The 19,874-nt window shown below is 48.4% G+C and overlaps 1 protein-coding gene across 1 annotated transcript in view; it reads right to left on the bottom strand.

The window, feature by feature from the left end:
- SH3RF2 (SH3 domain containing ring finger 2) overlaps nucleotides 1-19,874 on the bottom strand; it is a 144,467-nt gene that overhangs the window by 12,946 nt on the left and 111,647 nt on the right. The window contains exons 7-10 of the mRNA XM_061151638.1: nucleotides 19,283-19,453; nucleotides 12,072-12,304; nucleotides 8,206-8,561; nucleotides 6,084-6,380 (exon numbers count right to left, since the gene is read on the bottom strand). Coding sequence (XP_061007621.1) covers nucleotides 6,117-6,380; nucleotides 8,206-8,561; nucleotides 12,072-12,304; nucleotides 19,283-19,453 — 1,024 coding nt within the window. The 3' untranslated portion in view covers nucleotides 6,084-6,116. The remainder of the gene's footprint in view (nucleotides 1-6,083; nucleotides 6,381-8,205; nucleotides 8,562-12,071; nucleotides 12,305-19,282; nucleotides 19,454-19,874) is intronic.

The raw sequence follows: 19,874 nt of genomic DNA, 5'->3' as shown, positions 1-19,874 counted from the left end.
TTTCTGCAGTTGGCTACCCAGAGGCTCCAGGCAAGGTGCAGAGGAGAGCTGTGTTGAAAACCCTATATTCAAGGAATGTAGGCACAGTCACAGCCCATATTTTCCTTATTCAGGAGCAACAGGGTCTCCTAAAGCAGCTGTACTTGGAAGAATTCTTGTAAAAACCCCTTTAAACTCGAATGCCTCAAAACCAGACATGCCGGTGCATCAAAATCTCAAATCCCAGCAATAAATCAAAGCGTTCGAGTCCCAGTGACAGAAACCAGATGGGAGTTTAAATATTCAGGCTGGGTGTGTATGGCCTCAGGTTGCAGTATCTTTTTTGACTAGTGTTTACTGAGTACCTCTATGAGCTGTGCTGAAAGTTCCATATGGTACATGAATGGGATATGTACACAGGAATGATAAACATGGGATTCAGGATAGAGGTTGTGAGGGAAGTGGGAGGTGGGGAAGGAAGGAATGAAATTGGGAGAAGCACACAGCAGGTTTCAATTATTTTTTAAAAAGCTAGGTGGTAGACAATATGGTTATTGGTTTCATGATCCTATATAATTATGTCTATAGGACATTTAATTATAAAAGGGGAGAAAAGCAGAAAGAAGCCCCAAATCCAGAAAAGAAGTAGTAAGAAACACCGTTCTGTGGGAGCCATATGTATTTTATCTATCCTGTTTACTCTTCCCCTTGTTGCCTCTCATAGAGCCTGGGCCAGGGTGGTGGTGAATTAACTGTTGTTGGATGGACAGATGGGTGAATCTGTAATGCTCCTCCATGTCCTCCATCCCATCCTCTTTGATCCCACCTCTGCTGCCTTCCATTTGTCAAAGTATAGGTCGATCAGCGGAAGGGCTTCCTGGGAACATTTTGTTTCTACTCTGGTCTAGGACACGATACTACAGCTTGGCAAACAGCAGATGGCTTGATCATCATTTAACATTGTTCTATTTCAGGCAAAACGTCCTTGTGAGTTTTATCCTCAATGACGCCAACCTGCTGTAAGGCTCTCTGGAGTTAATTCCCCCACTTGGTCTTGCCTGCTGAGTGACTGTCTTTCATGGTCACCTAAGAGGTTTCTGCAAGTGCTAACATTCCCTTCACTCAACCCGAGGGGGAACTGGGGTCTTCACTCTCAAGACATGAGCGAGAGAAGCCTCAGTGGCAGCAGCTGCCGCCCCGGGAGGGCCCAGCTTGTTAAGCACGGGCTCCCAGCTGGAGAGGCCCATGTTATCCTGCTGCTTCAGCTGCTCGCTCCCCGGGCAGGGAGTCGGGTGCTGTGGGGCCGGCCTGTGTGAAGAGAGGATCAAGATGGGGGCCCGTTCACCTTGTTGAAGTAAAGTACCTGCCTCCTTACCTGCCTGTGAGGCAGCAGAGGAGCTGGGACACTGAAGTGCGTCCTTTACACCTAGGAAACTCTTCGCTGAAAAAGACAGGTGAACAGGCATGGAAACTCCTGTCCTCCAAATCAGCTCCTTGCCTCAGCTGAGGGCCTACAAAGGCAAATGTTAAGGGCTGAACAGTGGCCAGGATGGGGGCCAGAAAGAGTGTTGGGCTTGATAGTAGTGCTCTCAACTTATGAGTGACCTCTCTGGGCCTTACTCTGTGCAACAGGGTAACAGTCCAGAATCAGTATGACATAGTGAAAGTGTTAGTCGCTCAGTTGTGTCTGACTTTGTGCGACCCTAGGCTCCTCTGTCCGTGGGATTTCCCAGGCAAGAATACTGGAGTGGATAGTCATTCCCTTCTCCAGGGGAATCTTCCCAACCAGGGGTCAAGCCCAGGTCTCCTGCACTGCAGGCAGTCTTTATTGTTTGGGCCACCAGGGAAGCCCAGTATGTCATAGGCACCAGCTAATCAGAATGAAGAAGGGTTTCATTGCTGCAGGTCTCAACTGCAGCTGGCCTTAGCTTTTTAGCTTTTGGATGGGAGAGTGATGGGGAGGACCTGGAGAAAGAGCCAGGGTGTGGGAGCGGGGAGAGGCCCCGGGGAGCTCAGAGAATCTACTATTCACCTATCAGTCCAGGACGCTTTCAATATATTGACAACCAGTGTGACCATATTCCTGCTGAATGTCAGAGCCAAATGTCAGCACTGCTATACCGTACAAGAAACGTGAACTTACTCTCCTTTGTTATGTACCTCTGAATCACTTGGGGAGCTTGTCGAAAACACATATGCTTAGTCCCCACCCCAAAACTACTGAACAGCATCTTGTAGGGCCCTGGCAGGGACCACTATGCTCTTGAGACCTGTGCGCCTGGATCAGCTGATATCTGGGGACCCAGCTGTATGTGGAAGGGGTTTAGAATGCTTCTGAGATGAAGTGGAGCACAGTCTGGAGGGGAACATGCCCAGTTCAGGTGCAGGTCATGTGAGTGAGTGAAGCAGGCTGCTGGGGTCAAGGCAAATTGAAGAGCACGTGTCCATTTCACTGAACTCTTGACCTTGCCGCAGCCCCCTCTGGATGGCTGCCTGTCGGGAATGCGGGCCTGGTGTAGATGGACTTTCTGAAGGTCCCAGGGAAGCTGGAAGTCTGTGAGTCGGAAGCCTGTGAGTTAGAAATCAGGGATTTTGTTCGGCCTCTCACTGAGTCACAGGTGGGGCCACTGCTTTAAAATCTTCCTGCAGAAGCTCTGTCTATGGGAGGGGGCGGGGGAGGAGGTGTACCAGCCCCACGCGAGCCGGGAAGGAGACAGGCTTTAAGTGAGGACCTTGATGCTGTCTGTGTGCCTGCTCAGTTGCTCAGTCACGTCTGACTCTGTGCAACCCCACGGGCTGTAGCCCACCAGGCTCTTCTGTCCATGGGATTCTCCAAGCAAGAATACGGGAGTGAGTGCCATGCCCTCCTCCAGGGAATCTTCCTGACCCAGGAATTGAAGCCAGGTCTCTTACGTCTCCTGCACTGGCAGGCAGGTTTCTTTACCACTACGGCGACCATTTCCTCAAGTGTGGTCCTCAGAGTCTGTCCTCAACTGGTTGCGCCCCTCCTTCATCTCTCAGGTGTCCCCACCTCTGTTCCTGCCCCAGCAGAGCCTGCCCACAGCAGCTTTCCTTGCACTGAGGTGTCAGGTCCAATCACAGGGTGAAGGCGGGCCTCTTCTAGGGCCTCCGAGTCTTGGCTGAGGGTATAGAGGTCTCACAGGAATGTCTGGCTTCAGACGTGAGGTGTTCCACACCCACCTGGGACCCCTGGAATGTTCCACACAGGAGCAGATTCTTTGTGCTTGAGGACAAGAGAACTTGACTTGGTTGCTACATTTAAACCCACTGCCGGTGCTTCTTACCCCACTTGGACACCCTTTCTCCCATCCTTTTGCCTGCCTGACTCTTTCCTGTCCTTCAGGTCTCAGCTTAGCCTGTGTCTCAACTGCCACGACTAGGTTACTTGGTCTCCTTTCAGCACCACAGCCCTGGGCAGGCCCTTATTTAGACTTTCTTGTCTGGAATTTCAATAACCCACTTTCTTAGAAACATTCAAGGCTAACCTTTTTGAGGTATTCACTATGTACCAGCATGACTTCAGTCACTTTATGTTACCTCGGTTAACCCTCACAATTACCCAGTGAGGCTGGCACTGTTATCAAGGCTTTTAAGAAGTCAAGGCCCAGAGAAGTCAAGTACCTTGCCCAGCATCACACAGCTAGCACGTGGTAAATGAGGACTGGACCTAGTCTGTGTGCATCAGAGCCGGCAACTGTAACCAGTGCACTGTGCCGCCTCTCCATGGTCTGAAGTCGGTAAACTCACAGCAAGGATGGTCTTTTGGTTCATTGAGCATAGTCCCAAGTTAGGCTCTGAAGTTAGATAGCTTGAACTCAGGGTGAGGGCAGCTATCAAACTCGCTCTGCCACTGTCTGTGGTTACCCTACAAGCCGCAGCTTCCTAGGCTCTATAATTGGAATAGTTACATTTGCCATATAAGGTTATGGTGGACATAATAGGAGAGGATGTAGTATCCAACATGGTGATGGAATAAATGACAGGAAGTGGCAGCGAGTTCAGCTTCTACCATCCTTTTCAAATCCTCAGGTGACTCAGCAGAGATGGGATTTGTTTCAGAGAGAGGGAATTTGCTGCTGAGCAGGGGGAAGGGGGCTGGATGGAATGGGAGTGGCCAGTCTGGCATTGCTTACAATTCTCAGAAAGGTTACTCTATAGCGATCGTGGGCAATGGGATGAATATTCTGTTTCATTTGGAGGGCCTGGATCCTGTCTTCATTACACTCAAACGACCTGCTTTTCAGCCACAACAGTTAAAAATTAACTGGCTCTAGTGCTACTGAGGCACAGAGTAAATATTTGGTTGTCTGGGCATGTCACATGTCTGCCGCTCTGGGGGCAGATTGCTAAACTCATTGCGAGTACTTTTTGGGGTAAATATGAGGGGTAGGTACTCATATTTCGAAAACTCATACGATGCCTGCCTGTCTTGGTGAATTTTCTCCATTTCTCCATCTGGATGACTATTTTCACCTCACTGAATCATGCAGTTGGGGTGACGATTTTGTGGAGTAGACATGGGTCAGTATCTCACAGAAGCACCAGAACATGTTGCCATAGTGGCCCTACCAACCCCAAAGGTCTGACATGTGCAGTAGTCCTTGGCAGGATGATGGTTTTGTTTGTGTTTTATGAAGGTCTGGAAAAGTCTGGATAATTCAATTTGCCAAGTGTGTGGTTGGTATGTAAAAGATAAATGTTTTTAATCCCAGGATCTTTAAGAACTGTCCAGGTAGAAGGTCTAATTAGACTTGTCTTTTTTTTTTTAAATGATATCCAGGCTTAGGATTAAATGGCATTCATGCACTGAAGTGCCCACATTGATGGGCATGCAGTAAATGTTAAATCACAACAATTAAGTTTAATGAGAATTAATGGTCTGTCTTACAGCATTGTCTCTGCTCCCTGGGCTGCCCTTTAGCCTTGTTTACAAGGCTCTGCCTGGCTGTCCCACTCAGTCAGCCCCCATCTTAGTGGGATTGCCTAGCTTTGCAGACTCCGCCCTTCTTTCCCCACCTGCCAAGAATGTCAAGGTCGATCTCCTCCTCTTTGGTCTTCTTCCCTGACTCATTCCCTAACCCTCCATCTTTCTCTCTCATTCTCATCATCTCCTCCTTCTTACTCCCTTTCCTCTCCAACTTTATTTGTCCAGTTCCTTTTTACAGACACTTTCCTCTAGAAGGGACCCCCACCCAGCTGTGGATTGCCATCTTCCCCATAATATTGTTACCTTATCCTGCAATCCAGGAAAACATCTAGTCTGCCCCAAATAGAAGAAACTAGTGGAAGTAAAGACTGTTTGCAGTGCAAACAGAATGAATATCTAAACTCAAACCCCTTATGAAGTTGTTTCTAAGCACACTGTGTTTTCTTGGGGAAGTCTGTCTAGGGCCAGGGATGAAGGATGGTCCACAGTACCATACAGGACCCTCTCCGTAAGTACATGCTTCCTGCTTATCTACTGTGTAGGGCTGTATGTGGGCAAACAGATTGAGAAGCTTCAAGTATGACAGCAGTCAGCTTTCTCTCTGACCTTGTCTGGAGCAAAGCCAGGGAGCTGACTCTCTTTGGTTTAGAGGGTTCTTGGAATGTTCGCAGCATTCATCTCACACCCTTCCCAAAAGTTCTCCCTTGGCAGCCAGGATTGTGACTCAGTGGAAGGGAAAAAGATACAGTGCCTACTAGTGGCCTGTATCCAGGCCCCAGAAGATGGCAGAAGCTGTTCTAAGATGTTGAGGTCAAAGAAGTAATGCCAGTATTCTACCACTGTGACCCCCACAGCTGAACCCCCGTTTAGAGCATCATAGAAATTCTACACAGAGCACAAGAAATGAGGGGTGCACACTCCACACTGGGACGAGATTGGGCGGGATGAGCTCCCATTCCTTGGTCTGGGCAGTTGTCTTGAGACATCAAATCATTATGTCTGCAAGGTCACCTACCTTCCTAGCCAAGGCGGGAATCCCCGCTCCCACCTGTCCTTTCCTGGAGCTAAACAAGGCAGAACAAGGACCTATGCTCGAGTCCGCAAAGAACAGCAGGACACCCTCAGTGGAGGCATACTATATTTAAATGCAATTCACCTCTTTGGGGTCTAGGAAAAGCCGCCTGTCGATTCATTTGCTGGGAAACGCCGTCTGCGTGGCCGAGGCAGTGGACGCCGGGGTCACGGTTTTGCTAAAAGCTGACTTCCTCCGGAGGTCTGTCTGCTGTCCAGAGTGGCAGCCGCTTCGGTGGGCGAACAGGATGGTCATCTCCGGGCCCACGGGGGCTGCCTCAGGCTGGGACCCCTTTGGGGTGGCTGGCTGTTCAGGCTTCCCGGAGGTGTGGTGTTTGGCGGGAGGAGGGCTGTAGTTCTGAAATCTCACGGTTTTGACTTGCTGTAAGACAGGAGAGAAAAGGGTCATGGCTGAGGTGTGAGAACTGTACTGTTTCCCCCGGACTTGGCTCACACGGTTCCTTTACCCTCGTCCCCTCTGGGAATGCCTCATTCACGTGTTCCTCCAGCAAATGCTTGTGTCTGCCATGAGGGTCCACCGGGGATCACCAGTCTGTCAGGTGCTGTGTACAAATCCAAGAGTGAACAGCACTCCCCTGACAGATGACAGGGAGAACCAGTGCTTCCGTGGGGAAGAATGAGATGCTAAGGGAGTGGGAAGGATTAGCCAATTGAAGCTGGAATGGGGCTTGTCAGGGAAGGCCTCCTAGAGGCAGAGTTATTTCAATCAAGAACTGAAGAATGACTGGGGATTATCTAGCAGAAATAGAAGGGGCAATTACCGACCTAAGAACAGGGTCCTGGGCAAGAGGGTATGATCCTTTCGAGAAGATATAAGTTCACCTCCCCTGTCTCTTCTCCACCTGCCAGTAAAGCCTGTCTTGAGGCCCACCTCTTCCCTGAGGCCTACCTGCTGACTGCATCACGTTCTGTGATAAACTTATAAATCCTCAAAGCAGAGCCAGCAAACCAGCTCCCTGTCTATGTGGGAGTCACCACCTCACATTTGCATAAGACTTTCCTCTCTCCCTTCTTTCCTAGCCTGTTACAGGACCTGTCTGGTACAATCGTGTTTACCTTGCCATTCTCTGTCTTTTGTTTGTTTGTTTAGTCACTAAGTCATGTCTGACTCTTTTGCGACCCCATGGACTGTAGCCCTCCAGGCTCCTCTGTCCATGGGATTCTCCAGGCAAGAATACTGGAGTGGGTTGCCATGGCCTTCTCCAGGGAATCTGCCTGACTTAGGGACTGAACCTGCATCACCTGCATTGCAGGCAGATTCTTTACTGCTGAGCCACCAGGGAAGCCCCAAAACTAAATGATAACAGTCACCTAATTTTCTTGTTACCTCCTCCATCCCACCATCCTTCTTTCCTCAAGGATATTACTGAGAACATAATACGTTTACAGAGATTCTTATGTCTTCTTATGGAAAAGCCATAGAACCACAAAGGTCCTGATAACAGTCAATGGAGCAGTTATAACTCTGTGTGACCTTGACAAGTCACTTACACTCTCCTGTGTCTGTTACCTCTTCCATACTGTGAATAGGTACACATTGTTCCCTGTGTAAACACTTTACTCATCTCATTTAATTTCCACTCCAATCCTGTGAGGCTATGACTCTTCTTACTGCCATTTTACAGATTAAGCAAAAGAATCTCAGAAAGGTGAGGTGTTATAACCGGAGTCACCAGCTAGCAAGCAGCAGAGCTGGAGTTCAAAACAACATTGTATCTGAGGCCAAAGCCATGCTTTTTCAAGTCACCCCTGGGCCTTGAAAGCAGGATGTATGAGATATTCTGGAAGCATCAAGGAGATTCAGTAACATGTCCAGGGAGGATGGAGGTGGTATGACGATGTGGATGGGATTGTGTGTGAGGATTCCTTTGACTCCTTATCCATTCAGAGTTGAAATCTCAGGAGCTGGGACACTGTGCAGTTAGGGGTCTAAAGAATCAGGTCCCCCTCATGTCACCTCATGGTCATGCATGCATGTTCAGTTGTATCCAAAGCTTTGTGACCCCCATGGACTATAGCCTGCCAAGCTCCTCTGTTCATAGAATGTTCCAGGCAAGAATACTGGAGTGGGTTGCCATTTCCTCCTCCAGGGGATCTTCCCAACCCAGGGACTGAACACACGTCTCTTGTGTCTCCTGCATTGGCGGGAGGATTCTTTACCGCTGCGCCATATCACCTACTCCTACCTTCTCGCTGCTTCTTGAGTTTTCTGGCTTCACCAGGATGGAGGGTGGGGCAGATGCAGGCGGTTTGGGGAGAGGCTCACTCTTGATGGGGATTTCTTTGCCTTCCATGATGAGGGAGCTGGCTGCCGTGTGGGTCCTGGTGTCGCTGCCCCTGTTGACGCATGTGAGGGCAGGCTCCCCGGTGGGAGTGGGCTTGGGTCCCGGCTCTGCCACCACCGTGGAGGCTGAGGAGGGGGCCCCCTGTGACTGGCAGAACTGGAACTGCTGAGGCTGGACCACCATGGTGGGGCTGCGTCTGAAGGAGCCCACCACGAGGGTGGGGATCCCCGACTGGACGGGTCTCTGCAAAGATCCATCTGGGGAATTACAAGACAGAGATATCAGCCCTGGGGTGGCTGACAGCAGCTGGGGGTGGAGGGGGGGCGCTGGGGAGGCAGTGCGTCCTGATATCCCAGAATAGTTAAGTGCTTTCCCAATTTGACTGTGCTCACATTCTCCCAGGGTCTTTCAAAGGTGACCTTATTCTTTTTTTGGTGCTGTTTGCCGATGCCGGCAGCCAATGACTGGCTAGGTGAATGTTGGTGGGGGGTGGTGTCAGAAGGTGTATTACCTCCATTTGTCCTCTGTCTGTCTCTCTCTCTCTCTTTCTCTCTTTCTCTCTTTCACACAAACACACACACACACTCCTATGTTCTCCTTCCAGGCCTTTAAGATGGGAAATGAAGAAGACAGTCCTAAAGAGAGGGCTTCACAATGAGAAGAGAAGAGAAAGGTCATACAGACCAAAGAGGACACAAAAGCAGAGACAAAGCAAGTGACAGCAGACATTGAGACTCACAAGGATGAGTCAGTTGAGAGGCATGAGCAGGAGGGAGAGGGCAGGAGAGAGGGGAGGGGACTCTGACCAGCTTCTTGAAGAAAATTCTGATGGAAGCATTAGGCCTGTAGTGTGGGGACCTCTGCTCTTCATCGGGTCTGTGGGGAGGAAAGCTGAGTGGGATTTAGAGACCATGTGTACTGGGCAAATGTGACAGTAGTTGGAAGTGAATCTAGAAAGGCTATTTCCGAGTTAGGGTTGGGAGCGGATGAGCTTCAGGAAGTCCCATGACACAGGCTCTGGAATCTGATCTCTTCTCAAGGAGCCAGGGGCCAGTCAGTCACATCACCTTCCTGCTCCTCGGCCCCCCTGGTTGTAAACTGGAACTAACAACAGTACCTCATGGGCTGGGGTAAGATTATATTTTATGATGCATGCAAAGAGTTAGGATAGGATAGTGCCCGGAACGTAATAAATGCCCCCATGTTTTAAAACTTTTTTATTTTTTCCTTTTTAGGTAAAGGAGAAACAAACTATAAAAATGCATGCATGGTTCAGGAGTTTGGTTTTGCTCCTTTCACTTCCCTGAGCTCATTCCCTTTTTTTTTTTTTCTTTTTTTGGTTTTAACTGAGATGAGCCTCCTCTGTAAAAGGAAGCCATTCCTTCCCCTCAAATTCTCCAGAAGACAGGAGATCCCTACCCCTTGAGCACATGTCCTGTGGGTGAACTGGAGAATCAGCAAGTTATTGCACTCCGAGGGGGGGTAGTGGGAGAGACACCCTGAGCCGCATTTTGGGTCATTTCTCCATAAGGGTCTCCCAGCATTTGCAGCCATAGCAGAGACGTCAGTCCTCTGTGACACTCCATGGACACGTGTGTGAATCAAAGTTACGTGTGTCCGGCACAGAGGGCCCATCCAAGGCCATGTTCTGTGTCATGACCCTTCATCAGGATGGGTGTGAACATGGAAAGCAGACACTCAAGAGCGTCGGTATTCTCAGCCGCCGCCGGCAAGCCAGCCACCGCTTACACGAGTCTGACCTTTCAATGTCGACATTTATTTTTCCACTGACAGCCCTGTGAGGTGCACATAGTCAATTCTCTGTCATTTCTCTTTGCTTTGGGGAGATTGATAGCTTGACCAGCCTCACCTTGGGGAAAGGGAGAGAGAGAGCTTCTGGGACCTAGAAAAGTCAAAGCCACGCTGGGCAGACCTGTCCTTGTCCTGTGCTTCGTCACTCAGTCGTGTCTGACTCTTTGCAACTCCAAGGACTGTAGTCCGCCAAGCACCTCTGTCCATAGGGATTCTCCAGGCAAGAATACTGGAGGGGCTTGCCATGCCCTCCTCCAGGGGATCTTCCTGACCCAGGGATCGAATCCAGGTCTCCCATATTGCAGGTTGATTCTTTACTGTCTGAGCCATCAGGGAAGCCCAGACCTGTCCTTAGGCTCTCAGAAATGAGTGAAAAATCAGTTTATTGCCATATCTGTTTATCTTATGGGTTCCTAATTTCCAAGAGATGCAAAACTCCAAGTTGATCAAGATAGATGTGAAGGAAGAGAGGCAGTGTCCGAAAGTAAGCGGGAAACATTGCCACGGGAATGTTCTTCTCGGCATTCATAAGTGTGAACATTTCAGCACTAAGTGAAATGATACATTCACATTATGGGTGGACCTAACATGATCTGCTGAATCATAAGAGCTCTGATAATGCTGATATGACACTAATGCTATAAAAGTAGCTAACATTTCTTGAGTGCTTATTGTGTGCCAGGCACAGTGTCATTACTATTAAATGGATTCTTTTATTACTCTGATGAGGTAGGTGCTATTTTAATTTTCATTTTTCAAACGAGAAAACTGAAGACCCAAGAAGTAAGTAACTTGCCCAAGGCTATTATGGTGGGATTACTTATTGTGTGTATTGCAGGGAGAAGGGGGAGGAAGGCACTGGAGGGTGCAGAAGGGAAACACGATTGGCTTGAATTAAGAGGCAAGACTGCTGAGATTGGTAGTCAAGCAAGCGACTGGAAAGCACTGAGAAAGAGTAGAGCCAAGATAATTGCTTTAACTTTCTGGGGGCATTTTCCTGTGTGGCATACTGCCCCACATGTGAATCCTTTGCTCTGACTAGTACTGCATTTTCACCTTTAATCATTTTTTTAAGATCAAAGGAGGGATGGCAGAGTCCAGTCTAAGTCAGGGGAAGTAGAACAAATCAAGTTGACTTAGCTTGGCTTGTTGTCTTCTTCTAGAGAGGTGTACAAATATAGAGGTTTGATGTGTTATATAACAATGGGTCTCAGAAAGTTTTTAGAACCCCCCCAAATGAAGTCTTATGCAGAGGTTCAATATATTAGATGATAAAAGCATGACTTTTAAGATGAAGGAAGTTATGTAACTGCCATGTGTGCAATGTGGATGTTATATAAAAATAAAAGCAAGGTGCAGAACAATGTATTAAGATTACATGGTATGCATGTACATGGATGAGAACTTGGGACTGGGGGTGAAGGATTGGAAGGATATATTTGTACAATATAATGTAATTTTGTACAATATAATTTTTAAACTTGTACATATATTAGTTAAAGTGGGATTCAGGGGCTCTTAGCATCAACTCCTCTTTTCCTCCTCCCCTGTATCCTTCATTTCCCTTTTGGTACCCGTTGAGGGTTTCCACAGAGCACAGTTTGAGAAACACTGATCCAGCAAGTACTTTGGTCATTCTGTCTTAATAAGAACTAGCATCCAACCTAGGCCATGTTCTAATTATACGTTGGTACTCAGGGCTGGTATCATCCCAATCAGTGTGTATGTATGTAGTGACTGAGGGCCGTGACCCTGAGATTGTCTGGCTGGCTTCATCTAATAAAACAACTTGATATTTGGGAAATGTAAAGCAACCTTAAAGCAAAGATCCTTGTTTTTGCAAAAAAAAAAAAAAAAAAACAAACCAAACCAAACCCCAAAACCACTCCGTTTGCCCAGAGTGAGATCGCTCCCACCCCTTAGGTCTAGGCACGTACCTCTCTGCCACCACTTACTCTTTCTCATGCTACCTCGTCCTTTGCGGAGAGAGCCCTGCCCCAGGGTCCCCAGGCTGGCTGGGCTCCGCACAGGGTTGACTATGGCCGTGGGCACGAAGACGGACTTGAAGGGCCGGCTCTGCCGGGGATCACTTTCTGAAATACTGCCTTGGGAGGACACAGAGGAGGTGGATAACGTCCATGCGGTGTAGAGGCCAGGACTTCGGGAGTCTGGAACACTAGATGTCTTTCTGGTTGTGCAATTTTTTTTTTAAAGAAGAAATAGAAAAAGGAAAAGTTCAGTCAAGAGTCCAACCATATACCACAGTCAGCTCCCAATCATATACCACCTGTGGCCTCTCCTCACCTACTGCTACCCATATATACATACCACACAGAGTCTTCACTACAGAGGCCTCAGCTCCCACACCTGGATAACTGTGTGGGTGCGCTGAGGGAGGGAAGAGGTCTCCTGCTGAGTCCTGGTGGGACGAGAAGATTTGAATTTCATCTGCTTTCCCTCCAGTTCTGATCACTCCTCATCCCATGTTCCTTCAGCCCTGAGTTTAGGGCATAAGACCTTGTATGTGTTCATCTCACTTTGGAGGGGCAGTTTCTTGTTTGTTCAGTGACTTGTCCACTAGATTCTAAACTCTTTGAAGGCAGAGATCTTATATGACTTATTTTATATCTTCTGTGTTCTGCATATATTGTTAAAGTGTTGAATGGCTGCCATAATGCACTTAGCACTGAAGCCAGTCATTTTGTGTCACACATATTGAGCACTTAGGCTCAGATGGTAAAGAATCTGCTTGCAACGCAGGAGACCTGGCCTAGATTCCTGGGTTGAGACGATTGCCTGGAGAAGGGAATGGCTACCCACTCCAGTATTCTTGCTTGGAAAATTCCAGAGGAGCCTGGCGGGCTCCATAGGGAGTCCATGGGGTTACAAAGAGTTGGACATGACTGAGTGACTAATACTTTCACTTTCATTGTATGTCTGGCGTTGGCCAAGTCCTTTGCCCACATTATCTCATGGGTTCTTTACAACAGTCTTCTGAGTTAGCAACTAGAAATAATACTGTTTTGTAGATTAAAAAAATACAGATTTACAGTTATTTGAGATTTGAACCTAGGTCCAGGCTGGCCCTTGTCACCCATGCTCTTATCACTGAGCTACACTACCTTCTGGCTAGTCAGAGCATTCATCATTTGGAAAACCCTGCATCCTGCTTGAAATAAACAAACCAAAGGAGCTGGTAGGCCCTACACATGCCTCCACAAAACCTAATCCTTTAGCCTTAGGCTCTAATTTTTAAGACTAGTATTTAAATTTTGAAAACAGCAATCTCTTGCCCACTGCTTTCCAGTCTGCAGCTCCCTGAACCCCGTGGGGAATGGCTGTCACTTTACACACTCCTCTTGTCCTTGTCCCATCCTACCCCCATCCTCCTCCAACCCCAGAGGAGTACTCCATCAATCACCTTGTCACTCTGTTGATTCAGTAACCTCTGCTAATTCCCTGAAGCTAACCAACTCAACCAAGGTCCTGACACAAAGATGTCTCCATGTAGTTTCCTTCCTGTCAATGCCTCCAGGTTTCTCTTTAGGTAATTTCCTCTTATTTCTCCTTTTTCTCTCCCTCTTTTGCTTAAAAAAGTGTATGTAGTTTAATAATGAGCCACCCGTGTTGCACGAGATGGGAAAGGCACCACTTAATGTGGCCAACTCTGCCCATGCAGCATATGCAGCCACATGCCCGGGGGACAGATGCTTGTGGTGAGGGGGTTTCTGGCCACAGCTTTCATTCTCCTCTGGTCTCTGGGGATGCAGTTAGGGAAGTGGAGTGGGCTGGCCACCAGTCAGAGCTCAGATTACATTCTGGAGATGAGGGCTGGGCTGAGAGAACTCCCCAGCTCTGGCTTTCATGGCAGAGTCTGCATCTGCCTGTGTTTTAAACAAAGACCTCAAAGTGTAGGATGCTGCAAAGTGGACCAGCAACAGGGAAGACAGGTTCCAAAATGGTTGGCAGTGGCAGCAAGTACAGAAAACAGTTAATGAGGTCTGAGTCGAGCTTATTCCACCAGTCTTTTCTTTGGACAACTGTTTACAGACTGAGGTGCAACCTCATTTTTCTGGACCCAGCACGAGGCTGGACTCCAGAAACTCCTAAATTTCAAGTCCCCTTCCCAACACTGAACCCCTCTATGTTTTTTGGCAATAAGGTCAACATGGGCTTCCCTGGTGGCTCAGGGGCAGCGAATCTGCCTGCCAGTGCAGGAGACATGGGTTTGATCCCTGGTCCACGAGGGAGCAACTGAACCCAAGTGCCACAAGTGCTGAACCAGTGCTCTGGAGCTCAGGAGCTGCAATGACCGAAGCCTGAGCACCCTAGAGCCTGTGCTTTGCAATGAGAGAGGCCACTGCAATGAAAAGCCCATGCACCACAACTAGAGAGTGGCTCCTGCTCACTGCAACTAGAAAAAAGCCCAAGCAGCAATGAAGAAGACCCAGAGACCCAGCACAGCCCAAGAAATAAAAAATAAAAAAAACTCAGCACTTACCCAGCATGCTCTTCTAACATCAAAATGCTGTGCTAACATATATCCATTAATCCCCATGACACCCGAGATCTGCAGACGTTATGACCCCTGTTTTCTAGATGGAGAGACTGAAAGGCATTCTGGGTTTAAAGGGGAAGTGAGCGTGTTGCCTCTGATTTGCCTCACTGCACTGCTTTGAGTGTGTCCCCCTTTCTACCTGAGATACAAGCCCTTAAGAACTTGTGCAGTACATGAAAGGGGCATGACACATGTGCCGTCTACCCTGCTCAGTAGTGGCAGGAGCCTCTTGGTAAGGCAAGAGCTTGCACTGTGACAGTCTTTATACAGTTCTGTGTAGCAAGTTAAAGGGCAGTGAGTGGTGGCCCACCTGTCACTTTTCTCTACCCCTTTGGCAACGGGATGGCATGAGTCTGCTGAAGGCTGCCTGAAAGAGAAGTATCCTGGCTCACTGGGCAGAAAGGCGTTTATTGGGAGGACAGAAAGGAGTGGAAAGAGCTTGGAAACAGGATCCTAAGGAGGCTGCTGAGAGTGGCGAGGCAGGAGTCTGAGGCAGGGAGAGAGTCTGATCAGCGGCTGCTGCTTGAGTGCCCACCGTGAACGGCCTTCAACTTGGCCCATGTGCTTCCCTCCCTTGTTCCTTCCTTGATCCCATTTCCAAGTTCTGAGAGGCTGAGCCTGTCCCTCAGCTGTGGTGATGAGCTGAGGAGGCTGGGGAGGAGAGGGAGGTGAGAGGGAGAGTGAGGAGGAGGAGAAGGAATGGGGAGGAGCTGGTTTCTGCAGCCTCTAAAATGGGAGGGAACATTGAGACTGGGTGTGGAGGAGGAAACCCAAAAGCATGCAGGTGCTGCTACAAAGGACCTGAATGAAAACGTGACAAGTGTTGTGTACCCCCGACCCATGGGCTGTCTCTGGGATCTGGGGAATAGGTCACGGTGGCAGAGATCTAGGGGTGGTCAGCACAGCTGGGCAGGCCGGCGTTCCCCTCCAGCACAGAGCACTGGGGCTTCACACGGCATAGCAGCCTCTCCTCTTTGGTAATTCAAAGGCTCGCTTGCGAACCGTAAATCAAAACCCTGGCATTTTGGTCAACTCTAGTCTCTCAGTTGATCCCCAGACTCTGTCTGGTTCAGTGCATTAGGAGATGCTGATTAAGAGCGAAGGTTCAAATCTCAGGGAGCACCTCACACCTTGGAGGTCTAGCTGTCTTAGAAAAGGCAGTCCTGTACACCATGGGGGCTGGAGGTAGTGCAGAGCCATCCCTGCAAGCACACAATGAAAATGGGGGAAAACCTCTCACCCACACAGAACCGAAGAGCAGAAAGGGACCTCGCACATGTAGTCCAACCCACTCAGTAGCAGAAACTCTGCTGACAAAGGATGGCCTCATTCAACCCTGAGAACTGGGAGGAACCAAGCCTCCCGCAGTGGGAAGGGTTGTTAAGAACAAGGGTGAGCTGCCCCCAGATAGACAAACTGAGCATGTCATCTGCATCCAAGGTTTCGGGGATGGAAACTTTCTCTGCATCTGGGAGGCTGTCAGAGAAAACACACACACAGGGAAAGCATGGATCTGCTGTCAACTAATATCCCTAGGGAGATTATACTGTGACAGTGACTTTCCTTTCTGGAAATGCTGATTTCCTGGAAGCAAACACTCCCATCAGCAGCATCTCAATATATGCACAGAGTCAGGTTTCTATGAGCCAGGCGTGGAGAGGGACTCATGGCCACCTACGGTGCTGCTGAACATCCATCCACCATCTGACACACGGCCACCTCGGATAGAGTGAGTCCAGAAGCTCATCATTTGCCCAGGAATAGATCTACCTTGGAGAAAAACCAAGGAGAGAATAGGAAGCTGGAGCCTTGAGCTACATTGGAACAGAGTCCCATGTGCATTCAGTTAGGGTGATCTTAAGTCCAGATTTTCCAGGGAGAGTTTGTTTACACCTGCTCTCCTGGCAGTGTCCCTCTTCTATCTCAAAAACGTCCTAGTCTGGATGATGAATTATACAGTGACTCTTACTTTAGTGGTTTTTTATGGAATAATCAGGACTTCGGGCTAAGGCCTGATGCAAATACCCCAGTAGAGTAGTAGAGATGGCCCTAGAGAGTTCACGATAGTTTCTTCTATGGAAGACTGTTCATGAGTTAAAGAGGGTCTTTGCTCTTCTCTGTCACTCCTGAACTATCCTCCCATTCTCCTCAAGACTTCCCAGCTTGGAGTCACAAGAACAGACTCTACCATCTCCTACCCTGCCTTGTTGCAGGCATCACTTTCCCTGTTTCCTTGGGGAATTAAGCTCCCGGCTCACGGTCATTCTCTCCACCACAACGGATCCTACCTCGATGATTTCATCTAGTCTTTGGGCTTTCATCTTAAACCTAGACTTCTTTCTTAAATGCTAGACTTGTATACGCAACCATTTACTAGGACTACTAAGGCATCTGAGACAATGTGCTGCAAACCAGGCTTTTGCTTCTCCTCACTAACACCTCAAGACCTGTTCGTTCCTCTTTTGGATTTCAACTCCATCTCAGTAAAAGGCAACGTTGTCTTCAGTTACTCAGGACCCACTTTGAGTCCTCTCTTTTTACACTCAGAATTGGATTTGTCAGAAAATCCTGTTGTTTCTACCTTTAGAATAAACCAAAATCTAACCACCGCTCCTTCCCTCCTTCCACAGCCAGCACCTTCATTCATTTCACTGTCAACATCCCCGCCCTCCCCCGACTCCCACCCCCACCCCCCAGATTCTTACCATATCCGCTTAACTAGTCTCTCTTCTTCCACCTTTCCTGTCTACAGTGTACTCTCAACCCAGCAACCAGAGGGGTTCTGATTACAACACAAGATAGGTCATGTCACGCTTCTGCTCCAAGCCCTGTAACATGGTTGAAGTCACATTCCTCATTATGACTGAGCAAATTCTGAATCTGAATCCCTGTTACCACTCTGGCCTCATCTCTTACGAGCCACTCTCACTGCCCTAATTCAGTCCTCTCGGCCTTCACATCAGTATGCTCCTTCCCTGGGGCCTTTGATCTGTTCTTGCTGTTCCTTGGGCCTGGAATACACTTCCCGCATCCCTTCCTTCTTCCTTCTCACTGCTCTGCCAGCCCACCCCTGACCAAACTATTAACATTGTAATCACCCCCACGTAAATTCTATCCCCCTTTCCTGACTTATTTTTCTTCTTAGACCTTATCAGCACACCACTTATATTCCTTATACGTCTTATTTATTTTCTGTCCATCCCACCAGAGCATAAGCTCCAGTGGGCAGAGATTTCTGTGTATTTTGTTCACTGGTGTTTCTCCAGTGTCTAGAAGGGTGCCTGACATACTGTGCTCAATATATATTTGCTGACTAAACGGATTAAAGCATCAGTTATAGGCATCCTTAGTTTGCCTTTGGAGATTTTGCAAATGTCTAACAAATTCCAAGAACCACTGAAGGGAGTAACTGACCCTCTATTCCAACTTTCTGGCATGCAAAGAAATCTTTTTGTCTGGATCTATTGGTACCCACACTTTGCCTGTATTCTATCTAGAAAGGGGATCCGCCACCTCAATAAAAGCAAGTGCAGTCATTTATTGAACCAGAATCTTCTAAGCTGTATTCACTGGTTCACTTTCCCCTGAGGGAACAAGCTTACTTCCTGGTCTGCACAGTCTATTATGGTCTCTCTGACCCTTGTCTTCTGCACTCAAACAATCCTCTTGTCCTTCTAGGTTTATCCAGTGATGTAGCTTCTATTTCCTCACCATTGCAGCCCTCCTCTGGACACACTGCCCACCTACAGGAAGGTTCCCCAAACTGGCCATATATGACTCCTGCTCTGACCCCCGTAGAGAACAATGGGATTATCCCTTTCCTTGGAGTTATGACTCTCTGGTATGTCATAAAGGTAGTGTTTATGTGTGGTAAGGGGCTTGGGACCTTGTGATAGGCTTTGCCTGGACTCACAGGGGGTGGAGGTAGCACTGGACTTCCAGGAGGAGCCATGGATACTTTCGGGGGCCTGTGTGTACTTGTGGTTGTATGAGGTGCTGGACAAACTGCGCAGCAGTGCAGTTGATGAATGTGCCAGAGAATGAAGACGGCTGGGAAAAGCTGTTTGGAAAGAAGACCTGCAGGGTAACTAGCACATGACTGGGGGATTGGATGTATGGGTAGTGGTCTGAGTCACGAAAACTCTGCCTAATGGCCCCACATCCTGGGAAGTCTCCCAAGGTGGTCCTAGAGGTCTTCTGACCATTGGGCTTTCCCATTGTGCTATGATTATGGAGTGTCTGGGTGAAGACAGTGAAGTGTGATTTGTGGGGGTTGTATGGTAGAACTGAAATCTAGTTCTTGAGCAGGCTGGTTAACTGCACATCACTTTCATCATCTGTGAAATAATGCCCACCTATTGAGATACTTGAGCATAGCCAAATAGTTAAAAGATGCAAAAGTATCAATACTTGTAAAATGTGAAGAGCTATTTAAAAGATAACTATTTTACTATTTTTTTTTTAATTAATCATTAGGAGGATAGTGAAGCAAAAATTGTTTCTTGGCCCACACTCTGAAAGGATTGAGTCCTTCAGCCATTCAACTCAGAGATGGACTCTGGCCTAGATGATCCAACCCTCTGATGCCTGAGATTGGAGAGGACGCACCTGAAAATGGGGATGACGTAGTTGTTGGGGAAGATGCCAACTCGCCCGGTCACCAAGGAGACGCCCCTGAGCCAGCCGTCCTGGTACTTGCCCAGGACCCTGACGCCCTCTCCCTTCTGTAGGTCCAGTTCGTCGGGTCCATGGGCTGAGTAGGAGTGCAGAGCTACAAACCTGGGGAGACACAGGGAACTGGTGAAGTACACTGGTGAGTGTGCCTAGTGGAGGGCATGGAACCAGCAAAGGGTGAAGGGAGAGGAAAACTCAGAGTCCATGACCCAGTGGTTAGCACTAAACATCCTTTAAGAATGTAAGGCAGATGGAAACGGTGGAACCTTGTTGAAGTTGCAGTGGAGGGTCCCAAATCCCTGCCCCCTTCATCTCCTCGCTCCTCCATAGAGTGCCCTGAAGCTCCAGGTCACTCACTGAGGTCACATCAGCATTTTGACATTGGGGAAACTGGCCGAGAATAGAGAAAGGAGTTGGTGACCAGGAATCAGTGGCAGAGTTGGGTCAAAAGCCTGAAAGTGATGGTTCTATCTAGGATGCTTGTTCACACTGCTTAGAGTACCCTCAAGACAGTGGTCGTAGACAT

The sequence above is a fragment of the Dama dama genome, chromosome 9 (assembly GCF_033118175.1).
Source record: "Dama dama isolate Ldn47 chromosome 9, ASM3311817v1, whole genome shotgun sequence".
NCBI lineage: Eukaryota > Metazoa > Chordata > Mammalia > Artiodactyla > Cervidae > Dama > Dama dama.
This window is presented reverse-complemented; position numbering and strand designations above follow the sequence as displayed.